The sequence below is a fragment of the Orcinus orca genome, chromosome X (genome assembly GCF_937001465.1).
Source record: "Orcinus orca chromosome X, mOrcOrc1.1, whole genome shotgun sequence".
In the NCBI taxonomy this organism is placed as follows: domain Eukaryota; kingdom Metazoa; phylum Chordata; class Mammalia; order Artiodactyla; family Delphinidae; genus Orcinus; species Orcinus orca.
The window spans coordinates 73,194,247-73,216,834 of record NC_064580.1 but is presented as its reverse complement, the minus strand read 5'-3'; the positions used below and the strand labels follow the sequence as shown (position 1 = coordinate 73,216,834).

At 38.3% G+C, this 22,588-nt stretch overlaps 1 protein-coding gene across 7 annotated transcripts in view; it reads left to right on the top strand.

The window, feature by feature from the left end:
- The first annotated feature begins 3,592 nt into the window (after nucleotides 1-3,592).
- RPS6KA6 (ribosomal protein S6 kinase A6) overlaps nucleotides 3,593-22,588 on the top strand; it is a 171,512-nt gene continuing 152,516 nt past the window's right edge. For 5 of the 7 annotated variants that reach the window (XR_007474917.1, XR_004476398.2, XM_049705090.1 and 2 more), the window contains exons 1-2: nucleotides 3,593-4,387; nucleotides 6,041-6,150. Coding sequence is in view for 5 of the 7 variants with exons in the window: in XM_049705090.1 (XP_049561047.1) it covers nucleotides 6,070-6,150 (81 nt within the window). In the remaining 2 variants the exon portion in view is untranslated. The remainder of the gene's footprint in view (nucleotides 4,388-6,040; nucleotides 6,151-22,588) is intronic. The other 2 variants (XM_049705089.1, XM_004278909.4) reach the window with 2 other exon arrangements.

The window sequence follows — 22,588 nt, the reverse complement described above, 5'->3', positions numbered from 1 at the left end:
TGGAAATACTCAGAAAACATGCTCTAATGATGGTAGAGTCCATCTTATCTTTTTTTTTTTTAGTTTTTGTAGCTGAGCATTATTTTCTTAATTTTTAAATGTATTTTATATTGGAGTATAGTTATTTTGAACAATATATTATTTAGAAACTAGTTATAGTACATCCCAGTTACAGAACCACCAAAATATTGCCAAATATTTTGTAAACTTTTAATGCTACGCTACAATAATTGGAAATCCAGAGATACATAGGCATATAGAAATTTTGAGGCAAAAATGTCCTGAAGACTGAAGGGAAAGCAACAAACTCTGCTGTGTGTACTTTGTAGAAGATTTAGAATTTCCACTCTTCATGTACTTTGTAGAAGATTTAGAAGTTCCAGTCTTCCTTAGTATATGCCTTTGTGCTTAAGTAAAGTCATCATATTTTTCACCAACAATTCAAGGGTCTTCTCGGCTAGTAGAAATTAGATCTAATAGTCCCTGGTTACTAATAACTTAAAATCAGACAATACATCTTTTATACAGGGAGTCAACACAGAACAAATAGGCATTAAACTTTGCAGAGTTAAGTACTGTCATACATTTTTATACCAGATCACAGCTTTAATACAGTGTCTGGCTAAAGTAGAGACGTGTTGTTTGTCCATCCAACATATTTATTGAGCACCAGCCATATGCTGTGAATGCAGAGCTCAATATGTTAATACAGTAACATAAAACAGCTCAAAGTTCTCTGGTAAAGAAAGATAAAGAAGTGCTAAAATTAGTATATGGAAAAGATATTATGGAAGTACAGAGGAATGGGTGACTAATTTATCCCTGGGATGAGTGGAAGGATGGAATGAAGAGGGGAAGTTAAGCTCAGAGAGGTTTCACAGAGCACCAGAGTGGGGTAGAAGGTTTGACACCAGGTAGACCTGGTTTTAATTCTAGATTTTTCATTTAATATCTGTGAGGTCTTGGGGAAATCACTGAACCTTAGGCTCAGGTTCCTCGTCTGTAAAATATAGATAATATAAATTTTCACAAGTTGTTATGCGGGCTAAATGAATTCATGATGAGCATATGTCTGGAGCATAGTCAGCTCTCAGTAAGTAGTAGTTAATGTTGACTGCTATTAAGAGAAAGTTGTCTAGGAATACTAAGATAGGGAGGAGACAATAACATATGCATAAATTTGACTGGAATATGAACTGGTAGATGAAGCTAGGAAGATAGTCAGAGACCAGATGGGGAAAACATTTAAACATTTGCATTTAGAGCTAAGGAGTTTGGATATTTTACTGGAGATGATAGAAGAAACATTGGAGAATTTTGATCAATGGGCTGCCAAGTGAGGAGGATGGATTGGGGACAGTATAAATTTAGAGTCAGAGAGATCAGTTAAGAGGAATCATTGTTATCATTGGTTCAAGTAAATATTTTACAAGGTGGACTGAGTCAATGGCAGTGGGATAGAGCAGACATTGAAAAAATATTTGAGATAGAAGAAAAAAGACTTGTTAACTGATGGAAGATTTGAAAAATGGGAGTCTATTAAAATCATTGAGTTGAGGAAGGGATTTTCATTAATTTTTTAATAAGAGAGACATATATATGTTTATATGCTAAGGGGAATGTTGAATGAATAAACATATATGAAGGTTAAATTGTATATAGAAGCAGAGTAATACATTCATAGTGAGGAAGCTCCTTAATATAGTTGATGTGGTGTATTTATCAAATGCATAAAACAAGAGCAAAGGACAAATTCATTCATTCAGAAAATATTTACTAAGCCTCATTATGTTCCAATTATTGTGCTAGGTGCTGGAGGGAATAAATACATAAATAAATAATATACCACATGTTGATTGGTGTTATGAAGAAAAAGCAGGGTGAGGTTAGATAGTTATGGGATGGTGTTTTAAAATGGATGGTCATAGAAAGACTCTGAGGTGACATTTGAGCAAAAAACTAGTGGATGGTGGAGGTCATTAATTATTCTGAAGAAGACTAGGTGAGGAGTTGGTTGGTTAGGGTCGAATCAAGAATTCAGTTTGAATGGGTTGTTTGAGATACCTACCAGGTATCCAAACAGAATAGGCAGTTGCATGTACAAGTCTTGATTTCAAGAAAGAGTTTATGGTTGGAGGTAAAATTTGAGAGTCCTCAGCATACAGATGGGATTTAAAGCCATGGAACAGGATGGGATATGGAAATGCCTAGAATGTTGGGGAAGGTAGAGGTCAAGGACTAAGCCCTGAAGTTCCAACTTTTAGAGATTAGGAAGGCGAAGGATGATCTGGCAAAGGACACTGAGAAGAAATGGCCAATGATGGAGGAGGAAAATGAACAATGTTTTGTTCTGGGGGCCAAGTGAAGAAAATGTTTAAAGAGTCATGAACTGCATCAAATGCTAATGAGTGGTCCAGCAAGTTGAAGTCAGTAACAGCATGTTTTTTGTTGTTGGGAAATGTCCAGTAAAGGGAGGAAAATAGATGTTGTGAAAGGGGCGGGTGGGGGATTGCAGAACAAAGCCTTTGAGTAGGCAAGAAAAGATGATATCCAAATCTCAGAAGCATTGGCCTAAGACCGTTGTCAGTTCAGCCAAAGGGGAGTTTATGTGCGTGTGCGCACACACTCACATATTTTCACTGTTTATAGCCCCATGCCCCCACTACTTTCAAAACTTTCATTTTCACAGAATCATATTCATAAAGCTCACTTTCTCCCTGGAATTTTAAGCAGAGTAGGTGGGAGTGACCTACTAGTGATCTTTGTTTGCGATTCAGGGACAATCTCTGTGGTCCGCTTTACTTTGCTAACGCTGGACACTAGATGGTGAAATAAATAGAGGGCACAGTTCAACGTTTTCCGCGAGCACAGCACCACAGCCCTAGGTGTAGTAGGTGGGAGGGGGTGCTTTATGTCTACCATTAGAAACCTCTCCAAGATACTGAGCTGGCTTAGTCGCTGTTACAGTTGCTTTTTAAGTTCTTTTAAGTGTCAAATATGGAATAACTTTTTAACTTTAAGTTCTGAAGTATTTCCATGAGCAGGATCTTGATCATCTCCCGTGTATGAGGCTGTCCTTTATCTCAGTTAAATTGCTAGCGCCTAGTACAGCGTGTGGCTTAGAGTAGCAAAGCAGTAAATGTTTGATTTGGAGAAGAGAGAAAAATGATAATTACTGTCACTATAGGTCCAATATACTCAGAGCGGGGTGGAGGTGAGGTTAGCTTCATACATTCTGCCTTTACTGCCACAAGTAGAGTCCAATAAGTGGTGGTGTATGTGAATACTGGAAACATTGTGTGTCATCAATAATATGAAGACAACCAGCGTAAACACCAACACCGTGAGCGGAACAAGCGGGGGGCCGGGAGTTAGGGAGCGCAGGTGTATTGATTTATTTTAAAAGGATTTTATTCCTGTCACCAGCTTCTAGGAGGATAATGTAAAATGGATTAAAACCCCCGCCCTAGTATTTGTCACTAAGTACCAAAACGGGCGTGGTTGGGTGTATAGGGCGCCTGCTTTTGCGAGCCCGGCAAGCAGATATTCCTGGAGTCCTCCCCTGACACTGACCCCTCCAACGCTCAGGAGGGTCCCCGGTTCCCCCAACCTTTTTGGGAATCCTCCCGCCGGCAAGACTGCTCGGTAGACTTGAGAGGGCCTGCTGAGCATGTGTGAACAGCGCCGCGCATGCTCCGTGGAGAGGGCAGGTTTACCGAGGAGCTAGCAGAGGATTTTACTACTCCTCTCCCGCCTCCCCCGCCCAGCACGCCCCCCTCCCCTCTTTCCCACCCCCCACCACGCCGTCTCCCACACCCACCCACCCCCTCTTTCCCACCCCCCCCTTCACCCCAGGCTGGGGAATCTCCATTGACGTTCGGGTGACGCTGCTGTGCCGCCGCGGTGGGGGGTTCCAGGCGCTGCACAGGTAAAGCCGCCGCTGCCGCCATATTGACAGAACTGGGAGCTGGGAGGGGGCCCGAGGAAGCGGGGTGGCCGCGGGGGGAGTCACCGCTGAGCGACTGTCGCGGAGGCTGCAGCGGCGGCAGTGGTGAGCACGAGCCAAGCGGCAGCTCTTGGAGAGGCAGCACAGAGTTGTCTTCTCTATGGGGAGCAGCAGCCTGCGGCGGCGGCGACCCCTCGCTCCGAGTCTCTGAGGGACCCCACGGCGAGGGCAGCTGTCGCAGAAGGCAAGGCTGGGGATCCCGGCGGCGGCAGCGGCGGCGGCAGTGGCAGGCAAGCTCCAAAGACGGGATGCGCGGCCGCGCGGGCGGTTGGCAGCTCCTGTTCGAGTGCTCCTGAAGGGGCGATGCTACCGTTCGCTCCTCAAGACGAGCTCTGGGACCGAGAAATGGAGCTGTTCGGCGGCAGCGCAAGCAGCTGCGAGGTTAGTGCGGTGGCCAAGAGGGGCTGGAGCTGCCACCCTCCTTCTCTCAGGACCATTGCCGGGGGCCCGAGAGAGAAGGGGCGTGGGGCTGGGAAGCGAAGTGCCCAGGCCAGCCTCCTTGAGGCTGCGGGGCGGCGGAGCACGCTCTGCCCAAACCGAGCTTTCGCCTGGGAGCCGGCGGGGACTGGGCGGCGGGCTCTCGAGTTGGGAGTGAGTGCAGCCCGGGCCCGGGCTCGGCCTCGGGCGGAGTGACTGCCTCGCGGGCCACGCCAGAGTTGTGACTAAGTTTCTTCACTTTGCGACCTGAAGTGGAACTGGGGGAGGCGCCAGGTGCCGCGCCTGGCTCCGCGTGTCCCTCTTTCTACGCTGCGCCAAGTTTGCTAGTTGGGAACATTTTGGGGGACAGCTGCTGACTGCAGCTCTCTATTGAACCCCGGGCGCCTTAGGAACCCAGCGCAACAGAAACACAGCAGAGTGACAAACTCTGGGGAGATATGCACATAGGGATGAGTGCTCCTTACTTTTCTCATTTCTTTGTGGCTTATTGTGGTTCTTTGTAACAACCTAAGTGGAGATTAACTGGAGGCGAGGTTTCTTTATCTACATTCAGGTGATGTTCTGCAGCCTCCTTTGCGGTCCCCTGAATTCTACTGCCCTCTTCCTCCCGCCCCTTCTCCCTTGCCCAACTGTTGTCCCCGCCCCGTTGGTCAGTAAAAGAACACGCAAAGTAAACCCCAGCCCTTATGAGACCAATCTTTGGTAAGACAGCGAGGTTCAACCGAAGTATTTTGGTTCGCCTCTTTTCCGTTCTTCTTACTTTGAAACTGTTCTGGTTGGGCTTTGGTCAGCTGTACAGTGAGAACTTAGATGTGCACAGGTACTTTGTTTTTATTACTGCTGCTTTGTTGTTTGTTGTTCTTGTTATTAAAGCAAGAGACATTTAAACACAAAAACGAGACTTTGTGGATAGAAAGTCAGATATTTTTCTGATAACCTAATCATTGACAGCCTAGTAGTACAGTAGAGACCATCACAATCACAGACCTAAAAATACTGAATGCCAAATTGATTCACAGTAGGATATTTTGAGGTAGGACTTGCAAGCCTCCACATCTCTAGGTGCAAATTTGTCTTGAAGTACTTGCTTCATCCTTAAAAATACACGTTGGACTGCTGTCTAACTTGTTCTTTTTTCTTTTCAAATTTCCAAGTGAACTGGGGTTAAAGTTACATGCCAGAATAACATTTAACAAGAAATGTAGTGGAAACATGGAAGGAGTCTAAAGTTGAACCCTCTCTACTTATAGGAAATATTTTACTAGTACAATAAGGAATTCCTAAGTACATTTTAATATTCTACATCTCTTAAGAATGGGATAAATGAAGAGGGGTTTATTTCTTCTTGGAATGTTTCATAGTTGCAAGAATTTTCTAGAAGACTATTCAAGGGGAGAGGAATTTTGTTTTATTTATGTATGTAATCTATTGACTTGTAGTTCCAGGCATCTGGTTTATAAAAACAGTTAAATGCTTGGATATAAGGTTGGGATGGGGGGGGAGCTTTCGCATGCCTACTCATTATTTTTGTTAACTTTGAATGTAGAAATGTTTTAAATTGTAATTACTGCATATGGTTTTTTTTATTGTTTGCAGTATGTTTTAGGTATTATAGAGATTTAACAATGGGTCTCTCTACCTCAGCAATTTGGAAAAATACTGGAGTGGAAATTGTTAATCCCTATGAAGTAAAACGAAAGGTGAAGGTAATGTGGTAAAGATAGTATTTCTGCCTTCTTTGTCTAAAACAGTTATGATTGGTTAGATTTAACCCTGCAAGTGACTTAATTAAAAATATTCTTGGTGAAAACTAAATGCTACATCTGAATCTGCTTAGACCTGCTTAGTACTTAGAAGAGGGTTTTGTTGTTGTTGTTGTTGTTGTTGTTGTTGTTGTTATTGATGTTTGTTTATAATGGTATTCTTTTGATAAGAAGGAAACAATTTTACTTCCCAGAATTTATATTTATTTTAATTACATGTTTGTTGATGTTGGCTTTAGAAATGTTAACCTTGAGCATGAGCTTTGCAGCCCTCAATCGTGATAGTTTTTAGGACTAAGGGTGCTTTCATTGTAGAATATATTTTTTGAAAATGTGTTGGAGTCCTTAAAGAAAATGTAAGTAAGAATCTGTTAACTTTAATGTCAAAGGAAACTTTAATGTCTATTTCTGTGTGTGTTAAATCTTGGTAAAATTAAAGATTATATACACTATTATATATTGTGGAGTGTTTTTCAACATCTTTTACCTGTCTTGTTTCATGGGCAGCTGTTAACCTTTGAATTATCATTCAGAAGTGTGAGAGTTGGTTGTTTAGACTCAACATATTTTTTCACAGGAAAAAATTATTAAGGATAGTTACATTTTTAGACCAGTGCACAATAGTGAGGTATAGTGATGAAGAGTCTAATCATTGTTTGTAAAATTGTCCTATGGGAAAATGTGTCAGAGGTTTCAAACAAGAATTAGGTTGGCTCCAGTGAGAGGTGGAGAATGGGCCTGAAAAATGGAAATATGGGCTCTATTGACTCCTGAGAAGAGGGTTCTTGGGAGAGGGGAAATAGGATAAGCAAGAAGCTTTGGTTGTGAGAACTCTTACAGGGACTGTCTCAATTAGGTCTACTGGGAATAAGGACTTCAAAGGGTATCAACCCTCAGGCAGCCATATTTTACCTGTTGCCTGGATTCTGTCAGGATCAGGGAAGAGGTATAATGATGAAGAGCCTAATCACTGTTTGTAAAATTGTCCTGTGGGAAAATGTTTCAGAGGTTTCAAGCAAGAATTAGGAGGTGTGATAGGTATTGGTCATTCCTGGACAAGGGTCATTAAGAATAGCCTGTTTTAGTAAAGTGGACTTTTCATGAGGTAGTGCCATGTACATGGTTTGTGCGTTTTGTGTTTTGGTGAGGGAGTGCTTGGTTCCTGATGGAGTTTACTATAGAGTTTTCAAATTGTATATTATATCATATCATCATATTATATTAAATTTTAATTGGTACTTATTTCTTTAGCAATACTGCTTTTGTTTAAGAAGTTAGCTTTGAAAATAATACAGTTCACTGCTAAAAACAGTTTGGAGCTAAAGCCACAGACTCTAAAAATTTAACTAGGATGTCAAATATATGTCAGATTGGGAAAAACTGCTAGTTTTAATTAACTTCATGAGACCCTGTAGTAATAGGGGAAAGAATATGGGCTTTGGAGGCCAGTTTAATCTGGGTTCCAATCTCACCTCCAACGTATACTAGCTATGTGGCCCAATGCAAGTTACCTAACCTCTCTGAGCCTCAATTTCTTCATCTGTAAATGGGAGAAGAACCATCTTCAAGAGTTGTTATGTAAAAACTGAATACTGTACTGTGTTTAATTCACTTGGCAAGGTGCTTTGCACATAGTAGTCCTCCAGTTCCTTCTCTTTCCCCACAGTCATCATCATGCCCCTTGCTCTGCCGCTAAACTCTGAATTATTGTCAACTATGTTAAAATCTTAGGATTTAGATAGCCATGGTCATAGCTCCAGCTTTCCCTTTTATGAGCAGTTTTTCTTAAGACCTCCTTCGTAGATCTGATTATTTCATTTAAGTATGGTGATCACATTTGTAATCACAGGATGATTAAGGATGAAATATGAAGTCATATTTAGGACTACTTTGGGGGATAAAGAGAGAAAAATAATTTAATTTGTTATAACTGGCCAGTGAGGTGTTTCACTGACATTTATTTTTTCCTATTCTAAACTTTTGTCATGGTAGGAATTGGTTCAATTCATGAAGTGTTTATTTGGTACAAGGCAGTGCAGTACATAGCATTGTGATGTGAAGTGTCTAAAGATATAACATCCTGAATCCCATCCCAGCCCCATGGGTTTACATTCACGTGGGCTAGATAGACATACATAGAAACTGCTATTATACAGATCACAAGACCATCAACAATGGGGTGGTTGTGGTGGTGGTTTAGGGATGGATCTAGTAAGGCCTTGTGAAACAGGTGGAATTCGAGCAGGGCGTTGGAGAGTGGATTATATTTTCACAGACAGATTAAAGGAACATATTTCTGGTGGATGGGGACAATATAAACAAAGGCATGGAGGTGTTCTTGGAGGAAGGAGGAATCTGATATTGCTAGGATATGTCTGTGATGTGAGAATGGGGATATAGTGTGAGATGAGGTATTCATCTAAAGGTAGGCAAGGCCCAGATTGTATGGGGCTTTTAAAGCTAGTTTAAGGGTTTTCAGTGTTGTTCTGTAAATGGGAGCTACTGAAGATTTTTGAGTTCATGAATGACATGACCAGACCTATGCTGGCGATAATGGATGGCAGTGTATAGGATAGATTGGAGTTGGGGAGAGACTGAGGGTAGGGAATATTAATCAGTGGAAGTAGTAATGAGATTTTTAAACTAGGACAGAAGGGGTAAAAGGTGAAGACTGATGGGAGATACCTTGCAGACTTAAAATAGTTTGGCAACTGATTAGATGTTGGGGAGTAAGAGAAATTAGGAGTGTTGTGGTAGGACTTAATTCAATATAACAGATATTTAATGCTTGTCTGCCAATAAAAGGGTCTATGCTAGCCACTGGACAAATATAAATAGATATTTGCAGCATAGGGAGATAGAAAGCTAAAATGATCCCCGCACCACCATAGTGTCTTGAACAAGAGCAAGCCACTCTAAAGATTTCTGGTTATGCTTGGCATGTTTAAAATCTTTACTACTAATGGTGAATGCACTTACTACTAGCTAAAAAGTTTTTCAGTGCTTTTAAAATGGTGCTCAGGCCTGTAATTTTTGCTTTATCAATATTCATCTTAAATAGCAGCCCCCAGTGCAGAGGGCTGTGCTGAAAATAGTGACTGGTGCTTCTTTCTAGAATGTGGAAAAGAGAACAGGGACATCTATATTTCTTATATACTTTCACCAGGTTTATTTGGACTGGAAAGTGGGGAGTGGCCAACAGGGCCCTGACCCTTCACCACCACTGGTGCCTTCCCAGTTTCTCCAACACTATCTTCCTTTGAACCAGCCTGGTCTGGAAATATTCAGGTCAGTTCCTTCAGGGCAGGACCTCTATATTTCCCTACCTTGATTATTTCATCGAGAGGTAATCATTACCTCACCATTCCAAAATAAGGCCTGACTTGGTGCCGTTTCTCAGGCCATATTGTTGTTTCAGTACCACCCCTCTCAGTCTCTCTCATGTATAATTTTGAGAGGGAAGTATAAGATTTTTTCCCTTCTTGTTATTTCTCTCTTGGTGGATGCTGTCATTATCTTTAGCAGCAGTTCTCAGGATCTGGTAAGTACTTCGAATCTTGAAGTCTTACATTTTAGTACTTTGTCAGAATTTGCAGTATAATATTTACACATTTATGGTATTTCTAAAGATTATTTACTGTTCTTGATGATAGTAGTTTTTTTTCTTTGTCTATATTGTTTTATTTTGTTTGTTTTTAGGTGGGAAGGGAGTTGAATGGGAGAGAGATTTAGAGCTAAGCTTAAACTGGCTTTTGTAGATAATAGAGATGTTTTCTGAATTGCCCTGGAGGCATTCTATGTAACTGATTTTGCTGCTGGATTTTAACTTATATCTGTACATTTGAAGTAGGTCCTGCTGTGTGTGTGTGTGTGTGTGTGTGTGTGTGTGAGAGAGAGAGAGAGAGAGAGATAGAGAGAGAGAGAGAGAGAGAGAGAGATTGAGAGGGAGAGTGTGTTTTGCTTATTCCTTGCTTCATTTCATCAAGTATTTGAGATGGTTTATAGGAAATAAAATCCAATAAAAATCATTTTGATATTCAGGATACAGGAAAACATAAAGTAGAAGGTATATGGAAAGGATGGAGGATGGAGTTGGAGGGCGAACTAGAACACAGGTAAGCAGGTTCTAGAGGTTTGCTACACATTTAAAATATAGTTGAATTGCAAATTTGGCCTTGAATTTCCTTGGGCTGGTAGTTCTCAGTTCTGACTATAGATCAGATATACCTGGGAATTAAAAAAAATTTTTTTCCATGCTAGTGCCTAACACAGAGATTCATATTTAACTATCTGGTGGGTGCCTGGGCATCATTTCCCAGATGATTATGATGTACAGCCAAGGATAAAGAACCATAGCTCTAGGCCAAAGTAAAAAGAGAAATAGTCATATAGTTCTCATTATTCAACAGGAAAAAAGCATATCAGTTCCTAAGCTAGCAATTAGCTCTAAAATAAATTTTCTGTGAATTGTAATGATTTTCTGTATGTTTTATTCTGTTGTTGTTCTAAGATATGACTGGGGCAAAGGAAGTATTTGAACTGTCTTGTATGCTCTTGCTGTGTAGTTTTGAGGAATTTGCTTTTCCATAAGAGAAAAAAAATATAGTGTCCCAGCTGATTTTTGATACAGTTTAGCCTTATAATTTGGAAGCTAAATAATCTGCATACCTTATTTCTAGCTAAGTAAGGGGATAGTGACTCCGTTGTGAATAAAATATCCTATCACATCTCTAACAAAAATTTCAAAGGCGGCAAATAATTATTCTTACTATAGGACCTGTCTCTCTCTCCTATAAAGTGGTTGGGGACAGACTTTAAGAGGAAATAGTAATTTTAACACCCAGTGTAAATTTTTTTACCCAAAAAGACATTGGACTCCATTCCATCTTAAATGTATCGCTTAACTTAAGGGAGAAATAAATGACATTTATTGAGCATGTATTATCTTTTCAGTTTTATTCACTCTTCAAAACAGTTTGGTGAGAAAAGGTGTATCTTTTTGATACATCTCATCTTTTAGACAGATGAGAAAGACATATAAATTAGTGGAAGGCACAGCTGGAATTTGAACGTAGATCGTTTTAAATTCATGCTTTTTCCTCTATACATTGTTGTCTCCCTTATAAGGACGATATTGAAGATAAGGAGAAGATACAGACAAGTTGTTGACAACCATATCAGATCAGTAAATCAGAGCTGCTGATTCAATAGCTATTTTTACTCAAAATGAAGGTCAATAAAATCCAACAAGGTTTTATGTAGACATAGACAAGTTTATTCTAAATTTCATATGTAAAAGTACAGGACCTAGAATATCTATAACAATATTGAAAAAGAAGACTAAAGTGTAAGAAATCACTCTATATGGGATGGTAATGCAGTAACAAGTAATTAAGGCAGTGTGGTATTGGAAGAATAGACACATAGATCGGTGGAACAGAATAGGGAACCCAGAAACAGATATACACAAATAGGCTCAACTGATTTCTGAGAAAAGTGCAGAAGCAGAGTAAAGGTCTTCAGTTTCCTCATATATAAAATGGAAATTAATGTGTTTATCTCCGATTATTTTGAGAATTAAATAAAATGTTCTTTATGTATAATATTTGACAAGAATAATAAATTTATTGTTTTCAACTCTTGTCTTAACTCTAAGATTTAGGTGTCCTAGACAAAGTACTTCTTTTAGCCAGATAAATAACTCAACGGACAATTTAGACTTATCTCACATTCCCCAAGGTTATATTTTAATGAAATTTCATGGACCTCATATCTCTAAGAAGTTACTACGGTAAGAAGAATTACTGCTAAAGAATGCTATGTGTGTACACATGTCATATATATATGTGCATTCATCTGTACTACACACAATACGTGTATCCTTTGAAAGTAAAATTTCCAAAGCATATGTTGTAGTTCCTATGAGACTGGCCAGATGGCCAGTGCCTTGGCATGGGGAACATTTTGGAGCTATTTAGAACCATTAAAGTCATTAGCTCTGATTTCAACCACACAGAGTAAACATATTCCTGCCTGAACAGTAACCAGGGAAGCTGCTTTACTGTCACTGGACCAAAGTTTTAAAATGTTCCACAGATACCTTCTAATGTATATATAATATTGATATGCTTAGCTCAACTCATAGTAACCTATCATTTGCACAACTACCAGTCCTTTTAAAAGCATGATGATACTTAGATTGGTTTTAATTGGTTCTAAATATTATTTTGCATGCATTAATTAAGCAAATGATCATTAAATGCCTACCTGTGTAAGTTATTGTGTTAGTTACTAGATAGGATTCATTTGGTTATTGCTCCGGGTTTCTACTGTGATAACTGAAAACCAATTAACTGTATATCCATCCATTCTTCATAGTCACAAGGAAATGTCTGAAAGGACAGTATATTATGTCACAAAGACCAACACATTTAGGCTGACAGAAAGCTTTTTAAAATTTTAATTTTTCTGGGGTATTAATGTCTTAATTCCATACTCCTGTGAAATTACTCACAGGTTCACTGATAACTCCTTCCAACTCCTTTGCTTTTTAAAAATATTGATAGTTTTAAAAAATATTAATAGATTTCCACCTATTCAAATCAGCTATCAAGAGTGGAGCCTCAGTATGTATGGCAATTCTATTTGTCTTATTTTTGCTTTATGTACCTCCACTCCTGGCAGTGGATTATGGCAGTTGAGGAAGATTATTATTTGGGGGCATGTGTCCCTTTTGCTTTTATTTAGTACTCTTCTACAGCCATTTTTGCTACATGGGAAAGGAAATATATTTTCTTAATGAATTGTCTTTGAATTTGGGTCTCTTAGTTATTGATATAGAAATAATGAAGAGTCTACATGTTGGTTTTCTGGGTTAGCAAGTTACCCTTCAAGTTGCTAGTGATGGTTGTGTTTGATCTTGTATATTTCACCTCCAAGTTTCTGAGGTGTATGCTAAAATATGGCAGAGAACATAAATGGCTATTGTAGTAGTAGTAGTAAAATTTTGAAATTAGGTTTATCCTCATTGTTTTCATAATGAGATTATTCAGAAGCTGGGTAGCAAGATAAATAATAGCTTATGTGACCAATTTTAACAGATAATGTAAGCAGCGGCTGGGAAACATGGGCTTGGCTAGATAACATAGGACTGACTTAGGCCCTTTTATTTAAACTTTTGGGCTCTGTGTTGCAGAGAGATTATTAAGAGGGCCATGGCATGACTCTTTTTCTAGAAATAACAACGTCTCTGAAGATACAGAGTGATCCTGAATTAGGGTATTATTTTGAAGACTCATCCCAATTGAATAAATTTAGTAACTTTAGAGTCATTGTTTCTTTTTAATTTGAGAGAAACAGAAATGTCATCATCATTATTTCAGTTTTTACATTTTTAGATTCTTTGTTTTTAAAAAGCAGTGTACTTGACTCTATTTGTTTTAAATCCTTGTAACACTTAGTATGACCCAGTGAAATACTGAAAATGATTTGACTGAATTATGCCAGTTCCAAAAAGTGAACTAAATATTCATTAGTCTCTTATTAGGGCTAACAACTTCTAAAAATCTAACATACTCTTCTTCCTGCCTTAAGGGAGGTGATTATCACAAGTTTCTGTCAATAAAGTTATTGGTTTCAAAAAGCATGGAAAATAAGAATCCATTCTGATGGCCTTTTTTTTTTTTTTAATTTACAGGGTGCAAGGGACATTGGAGTAAAAGTAAATTGAAAATACAGGTGGAGTGGTATGAAATTATGAATATAATCTGGATGAAGCAATATTTGTGTGTACTGCAGCAATTATAATCCCATAGAGTAGATAATTTTAGTTTGTTATTTCTTTGCTAGGCCAATTTGGTACTCTTTTGTGCATTTTTAAAAGTAAATGCTTCTAATTACTAAAAAATTATATAGTTTAGACCAAGGAGTGGTAAACTTTTTCTGTTAAGAGTCAGATAAATATTTTAGAGTTTGTTTGCCTTTTATAATCTCTATTGAATATGTTTTAAACAATCCTTTAAAAATATTAAAAAAAAATTAGCCTATGGGGCCCAGTTTAGACAACTGGCTTTAAAATGTGGTTTGCAAAGTTAAGTTTGTACTTATCTGCTGACAAAATTTAGGGTTATGAACCTTACTGAAAAAAAATATGAACCTTTGAAATAACTCCCATGCAGTATATGAATTATCAAGAATTTATCATTTTTTTCTGAAAAATATCTTACGAATGACCAAAGCTATGTGTTTTCAAAATGATTTTGAAGAAGTTCAATTTCTGTTGGCTGTTAGAATTTAAAATTCAGTCAGAAATGATAAGCAAAATGACTACTGGAAATACTTCATGAAATTAAGTTTCAAAGTTGCTTTTAAATGTTTCAAGTAAGAAAATTAATAAAAACTAAGGAAAACCTATAGCAGCTACTTATTACTGAAGTTATTTTTACATTTAATTCTTTCAGATTACAAATTCAGTCATTCCATTCCACAAATATTTTTCCAGGATCAATTATATTATAGATAATATGCTAGATATTGGGGTTACAAGAGTCATAAGACATGATCCTTTCCTCAGGGAACTTACAGTGTGATAGAGGAATGCGACAGACACCTAAGTAAGACAGTATTTATGGATAGAAGTCTGTGTGTGGTAAGGTGGAAGGAAAAAAGGGAAGATGTGACATTGAGTCTTGATAAAGGTGAGTTAACATTCAAAAGCACAGGTATTTTAGAGATTAATCCTTTGTCAGTTGCTTTGTTTGCAAATATTTTCTCCCATCTTTAGGGTTGCTTTTTGTATTATTTATGGTTTCCTTTGCTGTGCAAAAACTTTTAAATTTAATAGGTCCCATGTGTTTATTTTCGTTTTTGTTTTCATTACTCTAGGAGGAAGGTCAAAAAAGATCTCGCTGCAATTTATGTCAAAGAGTGTTATGCCTATATTTTCCTCTAAGAGTTCTACAGTGTCTGGCCTTACATTTAGGTCTTTAATCCATTTTGACTTTATTTTATTTTATTTTTTTATGATGTTATCTATAGGTTTTTTTGACATCTTTTTTGGAGTATAATTGCTTTCCAATGGTGTGTTAGTTTCTGCTTTATAACAAAGTGAATCAGTTATACATATACATATGTTCCCATATCTCTTCCCTCTTGCGTTGCCCTCCCTCCTACCCTCCCTATCCCACCCCTCTAGCTGGTCACAAAGCACCGAGCTGATCTCCCTGTGCTATGTGGCTGCTTCCCACTAGCTATCTATTTTACGTTTGGTAGTGTATATATGTCCATGCCACTCTCTCACTTTGTCAGAGCTTACCTTCCCCCTCCCCATATCCTCAAGTCCATTCTCTAGTAGGTCTGTGTCTTTATTCCCATCTTACCCCTAGGTTCTTCATGGCATTTTTTTTCTCTTAGATTCCATATATATGTGTTAGCATACGGTATTTGTCTTTCTCTTTCTGACTTACTTCACTCTGTATGACAGACTCTAGGTCCATCCACCTCACTACAAATAACTCAATTTCATCTCTTTTTATGGCTGAGGAATATTCCATTTTATATATGTGCCACATCTTCTTTATCCAGTCATCCAATGATGGACACTTAGGTTGCTTCCATCTCCTGGCTATTGTAAATAGAGCTGCAATGAACATTTTGGTACATGACCCTTTTTGAATTATGTGCCCCTCCCTCCCCCCGGCCTGAGTGAGCCAGAGCCCTTGAATCAGCTGCTCCTTTAACCCTGTCCTGTCTGAGCAAAGAACAGATGCCCTCTGGTGACCTACACGCAGAGGCGGGGCCAAATCCAAAGGTGAGCCCCGGGAGCTGAGCGAACAAAGGAAAGAAAGGGAAATATCTCCCAGCAACCTCAGGAGCAGTGGATTAAATCTCCACAATCAACATGATGTAGCCTGCATCTGTGGAATACCTGAATAGACAACGAAACATCCCAAACTGAGGAGGTGGACTTTGAGAGCAAGATTTATTATTTTTTCCACTTTTCCTCTTTCTATGAGTGTGTATGTGTATGCTTCTGTTTGAGATTTTGTCTGTATAGCTTTGCTTTCATCATTTGTCCTAGGGTTCTGTCCGTCTGTTTTTTTTTTCCTTACTTTAAAAAAAATTTTTTTTCTTAATAATTATTTTTTTATTTTTTATTTCAATAACTTTATTTTCTTTTATCTTTATTTTATTTTATTTTATCCTCTTTCTTTCTTTCTTTCTTTCTACTTTTTCTCCCTTTTATTCTGAGCCGTGTGGATGAAAGGCTCTTGGTGCTCCAGCCAGGAGTCAGTGCTGTGCCTCTGAGGTGGGAGAGCCAACTTCAGGACACTGGTCCACAAGAGACCTCCCAGCTCCACGTAATATCAAATGGCGAAAATCTCCCAGATATCTCCATATCAACACCAGCACCCAGCTTCACTCAACGACCAGAAAGCTACAGTGCTGGACACCCTAGCAAACAACTAGCAAGACAGGAACACAACCCCACCCATTAGCAGAGAGGCTGCCTAAAATCATAATAAGGCCACAGATACCCCAAAACACACCAGTAGATGTGGACCTGCCCACCAGAAAGACAAGATCCAGCCTCATCCACCAGAACACAGGCACTAGTCCCCTCCACCAGGAAGCCTACACAACCCACTGAACCAACTTTAGCCACTGGGGACAGACACCAAAAACAACAGGAACTATGGACCTGCAGCCTGCAAAACGGAGACCCCAAACACGGTAGGATAAGCAAAATGAGAAGACAGAAAAACACACAGCAGATGAAAACGCAAGATAAAAACCCACCAGACCTAACAAATGAAGAGGAAATAGGCAGTCTACCTGAAAAATAATTCAGAATAATGATAGTAAAGTTGGTCCAAAATCTTGGAAATAGAATAGACAAAATGCAAGAAACATTTAACAAGGACCTAGAAGAACTAAAGAGGAAACAAGCAACGGTGAACAACACAATAAATGAAACTAAAAATACTCTAGAAGGGATCATTAGCAGAATTACTGAGGCAGAAGAATGGATAAGTGACCTGGAAAATAAAATAGTGGAAATAACTACTGCAGAGCAGAAGAAAGAAAAAAGAATGAAAAGAACTGAGGACAGTCTCAGAGACCTCTGGGACAATGTTAAATGTACCAACATTCGAATTATAGGGGTTCCAGAAGAAGAAGAGAAAAAGAAAGGGACTGAGAAAATATTTCAAGAGATTATAGTTGAAAACGTCCCTAATATGGGAAAGGAAATAGTTAATCAAGTCCAGGAAGCACAGAGAGTCCCATACAGGATAAATCCAAGGAGAAACATGCCAAGACACATATTAATCAAACTGTCAAAAATTAAATACAAAGAAAACATATTAAAAGCAGCAAGGGAAAAACAACAAATAACACACAAGGGAATCCCCATAAGGTTAACAGCTGATCTTTCAGCAGAAACTCTGCAAGCCAGAAGGGAGTGGCAGGACATATTTAAAGTGATGAAGGAGAAAAACCTACAGCCAGGATTACTCTACGCAGCAAGGATCTCATTCAGATTTGATGGAGAAATGAAAACCTTTACAGAAAAGCAAAAGCTGAGAGAGTTCAGCACCACCAAACCAGCTTTACAACAAATGCTAAAGGAACCTCTCTAGGAAAGAAACACAAGAGAAGAAAAAGACCTACAATAACAAACCCAAAACAATTTAAAAAATGGAATAGGAGCGTTTTGAGTTTATTTTTGTGTATGGTGTTAGGGGGTGTTCTAATTTCATTCTTCTACATTTAGCTGTCCAGTTTTCTCAGCACCACCTAATGAAGAGGCTGTCTTTTCTCCATTATATTGGGTTGGCCAAAAGTTCCGTTCAGTTTTTTCTGTAAGATGGCTCTAGTAGTGCTTAGTTGTCGTTAACTTCATTCAAAACATTTTTGTTAGATTGCATTGTGACAGCTGTCATAGCATGCATGTAAAAAAAATCTTATCAAAATAGGTGAATTTTTGTGTAGCCATTTTAATATTGAAGATGAAAGGAAAAAAGCAACGTTTTCAGTGTATTATGCTTTATTATTTCAAGAAAGGTAAAAGCGCAACTGAAGTGCAAAAACAGATTTGTGCTGTGATTGATCAAACATGTCAAAACTGGTTTGTGAAGTTTTGTGCTGGAGATTTCTTGCTGGACGATGCTCCACAGTCTGGTAGATCAGTTGAAGTTGATAGCGATCAAATCGAGACATTAATTGAGAACAGTCAACATTATGCCATGTGGGAGATATCCAACATACTCAAAATATCCAAATCAAGCACTGAAAATCATTCGCACCAGCTTGGTTATGTGAATCACTTTAATGTTTGGGTTCCACGTATGTGAAGCGAAAAAAACCTTCTTGACCGTATTTCTGCATGCAATTCTCTACTGAAATGTAACAAGAACGTTCTGTTTTTAAAACAAATTGTGATGGGCCATGAAAAGTGGATACAGTACAATAATGTGGAATGGAAGAGATTGTGGGGCAAGTGAAATGCACCACCACCAACCACACTAAAGGCCAGTCTTCATCCAAAGAAGGTGATGTTGTGTATATGTTGGGATTGGAAGGGAGTCTTCTAATATGAGCTCCTTCCAGAAAACCAAATCATTAATTCCAACAAATGCTGCTCCCAAGTAGACCAACTGAAAGCAGCACCCGACAAAAAGCGTCCAGAATTAGTCAACAGAAAATGCATAATCTTCCATCAGAATAATGCAAGACTGCATGTTTCTTTGATGACCAGGCAAAATCTGTTACAGCTTGGCTGGGAAGTTCTGATTCATCTGTCATATTCATCAGATATTGCACCTTCAGATTTATTTCAGTCTTTACAAAATCCTCTTAATGGAAAAAATTTCAATTCCCTGGAAGACTGTAAAAGGCACCTGGAAGAGTTCTTTTGCTCAAAAAAATAAAAAGTTTTGGGAAGATGGAATTATGAAATTGCCTGAAAAATGGAAGAAGGTAGTGGAAGAAAATGGTGAATATGTTGTCCAATAAAGTTCTTGGTGAAAATAAAAAATGTGTCTTTTATTTTTACTTTAAAACTGAAGGAACTTTTTGGCCAACCCAATATATTTTTGCCTCCTTTGTCATAGATAAGGGGACCATAGGTGTGTGGATTTATCTCTGTGCTTTCTATCCTGTTCCATTCATCTATATTTCTGTTTTTGTGCCGGTACCATGCTGTCTTGATTACTGTAGGTTTGTAGTATAGTCTGAAGTCAGGGAGCCTGATTCCTCCAGCTCCATTTTTCTTTCTCAAGATTGCTTTGGCTATTCAGGGTCTTTTGTGTTTCCATACAAATGGTAATTTTTTTTTCTAGTTCTGTGAAAAATGCCATTGGTAATTTGATAGGGATTGCTTTGAATCTCCAAAATATACAAGCAGCTCATGCAGCTCAATAACAAAAAAACAAACAACTCAATCAAAAAATGGTAGAATACCCAAATAGACACTTCTCCAAAGAAGACATATAGATGGCCAACAAACATATGAAAAGATGCTCAACATCACTAATGATTAGAGAAATGCAAATCAAAACTACAGTGAGGTATCACCTCACACTGGTCAGAATGGCCATCATCAAAATCTATAAACAGTAAATGCTGGAGAGGGTGTGGAGAAAAGGGAATCCTCTTAAACTGTTTGTGGGAATGTAAATTGATACAGCCACTATGGAAAACAGTATGGAGGTTCCTTAAAATACTAAAAATAAAACTACTGTATGACCCAGTAGTCCCACTACTGGGCATATACCCTGAGAAAATCATAATTCAAAAAGAGTCATGTACCACAATGTTCCTTGCAGCTCTATTTACAATAGCCAGGACATGGAAGCAACCTAAGTGTCCATTGATAGATGAATGGATAAAGAAGTTGTGGCACATATATACAATGGAATATTACTCAGCCATAAAAAGAAACGAAATTGAGTTATTTGTAGTGAGGTGGATGGACCTAGGGACTGTCATACAGAGTGAAGTAAGTCAGAAAGAGAAGAAACAAATACTGTATGCTAACACATATATATGGAATCTAAAAAAAAAAAGTGATTCTGAAGAACCTAGGGACAGGACAGGAATAAAGACAGATATAGAGAATGGACTTGAGGACACGGGGAGGGGGAAGGGTAAGCTAGAATGAAGTGAGAGAATGGCATGGACGTATATACACTACCAAATGTAAAATAGATAGATAGTGAGAAGCAGCCACATAGCACAGGGAGATCAGCTCGGTTATTTGTGTCTACCTAGAGGGGTGGGATAAGGAGTGTGGGAGGGAGATGCAAGAGGGAGGAGATATGGGGATATATGTATATGTATAGCTGATTCACTTTGTTATACAGCAGAAACTAACACTCCATTGTAAAGCAATTATACTCTAATAAAGATGTTAAAAAAAGACACATGCACCCCAGTGTTCATAGCAGCACTATTTACAATAGTCAGGATATGGAAGCAACCTAAATGTCCATCAACAGAGGAATGGATAAATAATATGTGGTACATATACACAATGGAATATTACTCAGCCATTAAAAGGAACGAAATTGGGTTATTTGTAGAGATGTGGATGGACCTAGAGAGTGTCATACAGAGTGAAGTAAGTCAGAAAGAGAAAACAAAAAACAAATATTGTATATTAACGCATATATGTGGAATCTAGAAAAATGGTAAAGATGACCTTATTTGCCAGGCAGAAATAGGGACACAGAGGATAAATGTATGGATAGCAAGGGGGAAAGGGATGGAGTGGGAAGAATTGGGATATTGGGATTGACACATATACACTATTGATACTATAAATAAAATAGACAACTGAAGGGAACATACTGTATAGCACAGGGAACTGTACTTAATTCACTGTGGTGTCCTAAATGGGAGGGAAATCCAGAAAGATGGGGATATATGTGTATGTATGGCTGATTCATTTTGCTCTGCAGTAGAAATTAACACAACATTGTAAAGCAACTATACTCTACTCCAATAAAAATTAATTTTAAAAATAACGTTATTGTCAACAATACGAAAGAAAAAAGCACAGGTAACCTGAAATGGTAAATACTTCAATGATCATTCATATTTAAATTTGGACTCTGTTATTATGCTTTGATTTGAACATGGATGTGTTTTATCAGCTATTTTACTTTATAGCAGAGTCTCATATTTGTTTTTAAATACCTGACTAACCGAATAGCTCAGAGGTGGTTCTCTTTTTCCCAACCCGAGACTCTCTTTTAAAAAGATAACTCTTTCAGAGGAATTCCTGTGCTGTCCAGTGTGTGACCTACTAGCACGTGGACTTGAGGATATGGGGAAGGGGAAGGGTAAGCTGTGACAAAGTGAGAGAGTGGCATGGGCATATATATACTACCAAACGTAAAATAGATAGCTAGTGGGAAGCAGCCGCATAGCACAGGGAGATCAGCTAGGTGGTTTGTGACCACCTAGAGGGGTGGGATAGGGAGGGTGGGAGGGAGACGCAAGAGGGAGGGGATATGGGGATATATGTATACTTATAGCTGATTCATTTTCTTGTACAGCAGAAACTAACCCACCATTGTAAAGCAATTATACGTCAATAAGGATGTTAAAAAAAAAAAAAAAAAGACTCCACTCTTCCTATCCCTGGTCAGGGAACTAAGATCTCACAAGCCGTGTGGTGCAGGCAAAAAAAAAACCCCAAATAATAACTCTTTCAGATCGATTTGAAACACAATTGCCCTTTCTTAAATCTTCCCTGAAGCAGTGACAGTGGTTAGGTGGGTATGTTTGAAAGGACTAACCTATTGGGATAAAAACAACAGGAATATTGTATAATTAGAAAACCATAAAGATCAAAGCAAATCATTTTAATGAATATTGCAGGTGCTATCAAATCATCTATAAGTAGTCTGTTGATTGTAGAATTCAATCTAAAATATTAAAAATATAAAAAGTCTACTGGGGAAATGGCCATAACTATTAATAAACCTTTGAAAATATTTAGTAGTTTAAAACTCAGGATACAAATTAAACCTTCTATGTGGAAAGCAAAACAAAAAGACTTATTTTTGGAAATGCCCAACTAAAAGACTGTTAGTGAAATTGATAAAGTGTGTTATAGTAAAAATATGCAAAGATAACTTCTCACTTCACTCCAATTTGTGATTCTTAAAGTAAGGCATCTATGCATGAATGTATGTACCTTTATGGGTTGATTTGGAAGATTGTTTTCAAGTTGACCAAAAATGATTCTATCATTATTTAAGAGTAATGTTCCCACGATAGAATGTCAAAACTAAATCTATTAAATCAGTAGCATATGATGATGTAGCAGTAAGTTTTGACTCACAGATATATTATTTTGCACACAGGTAGCATT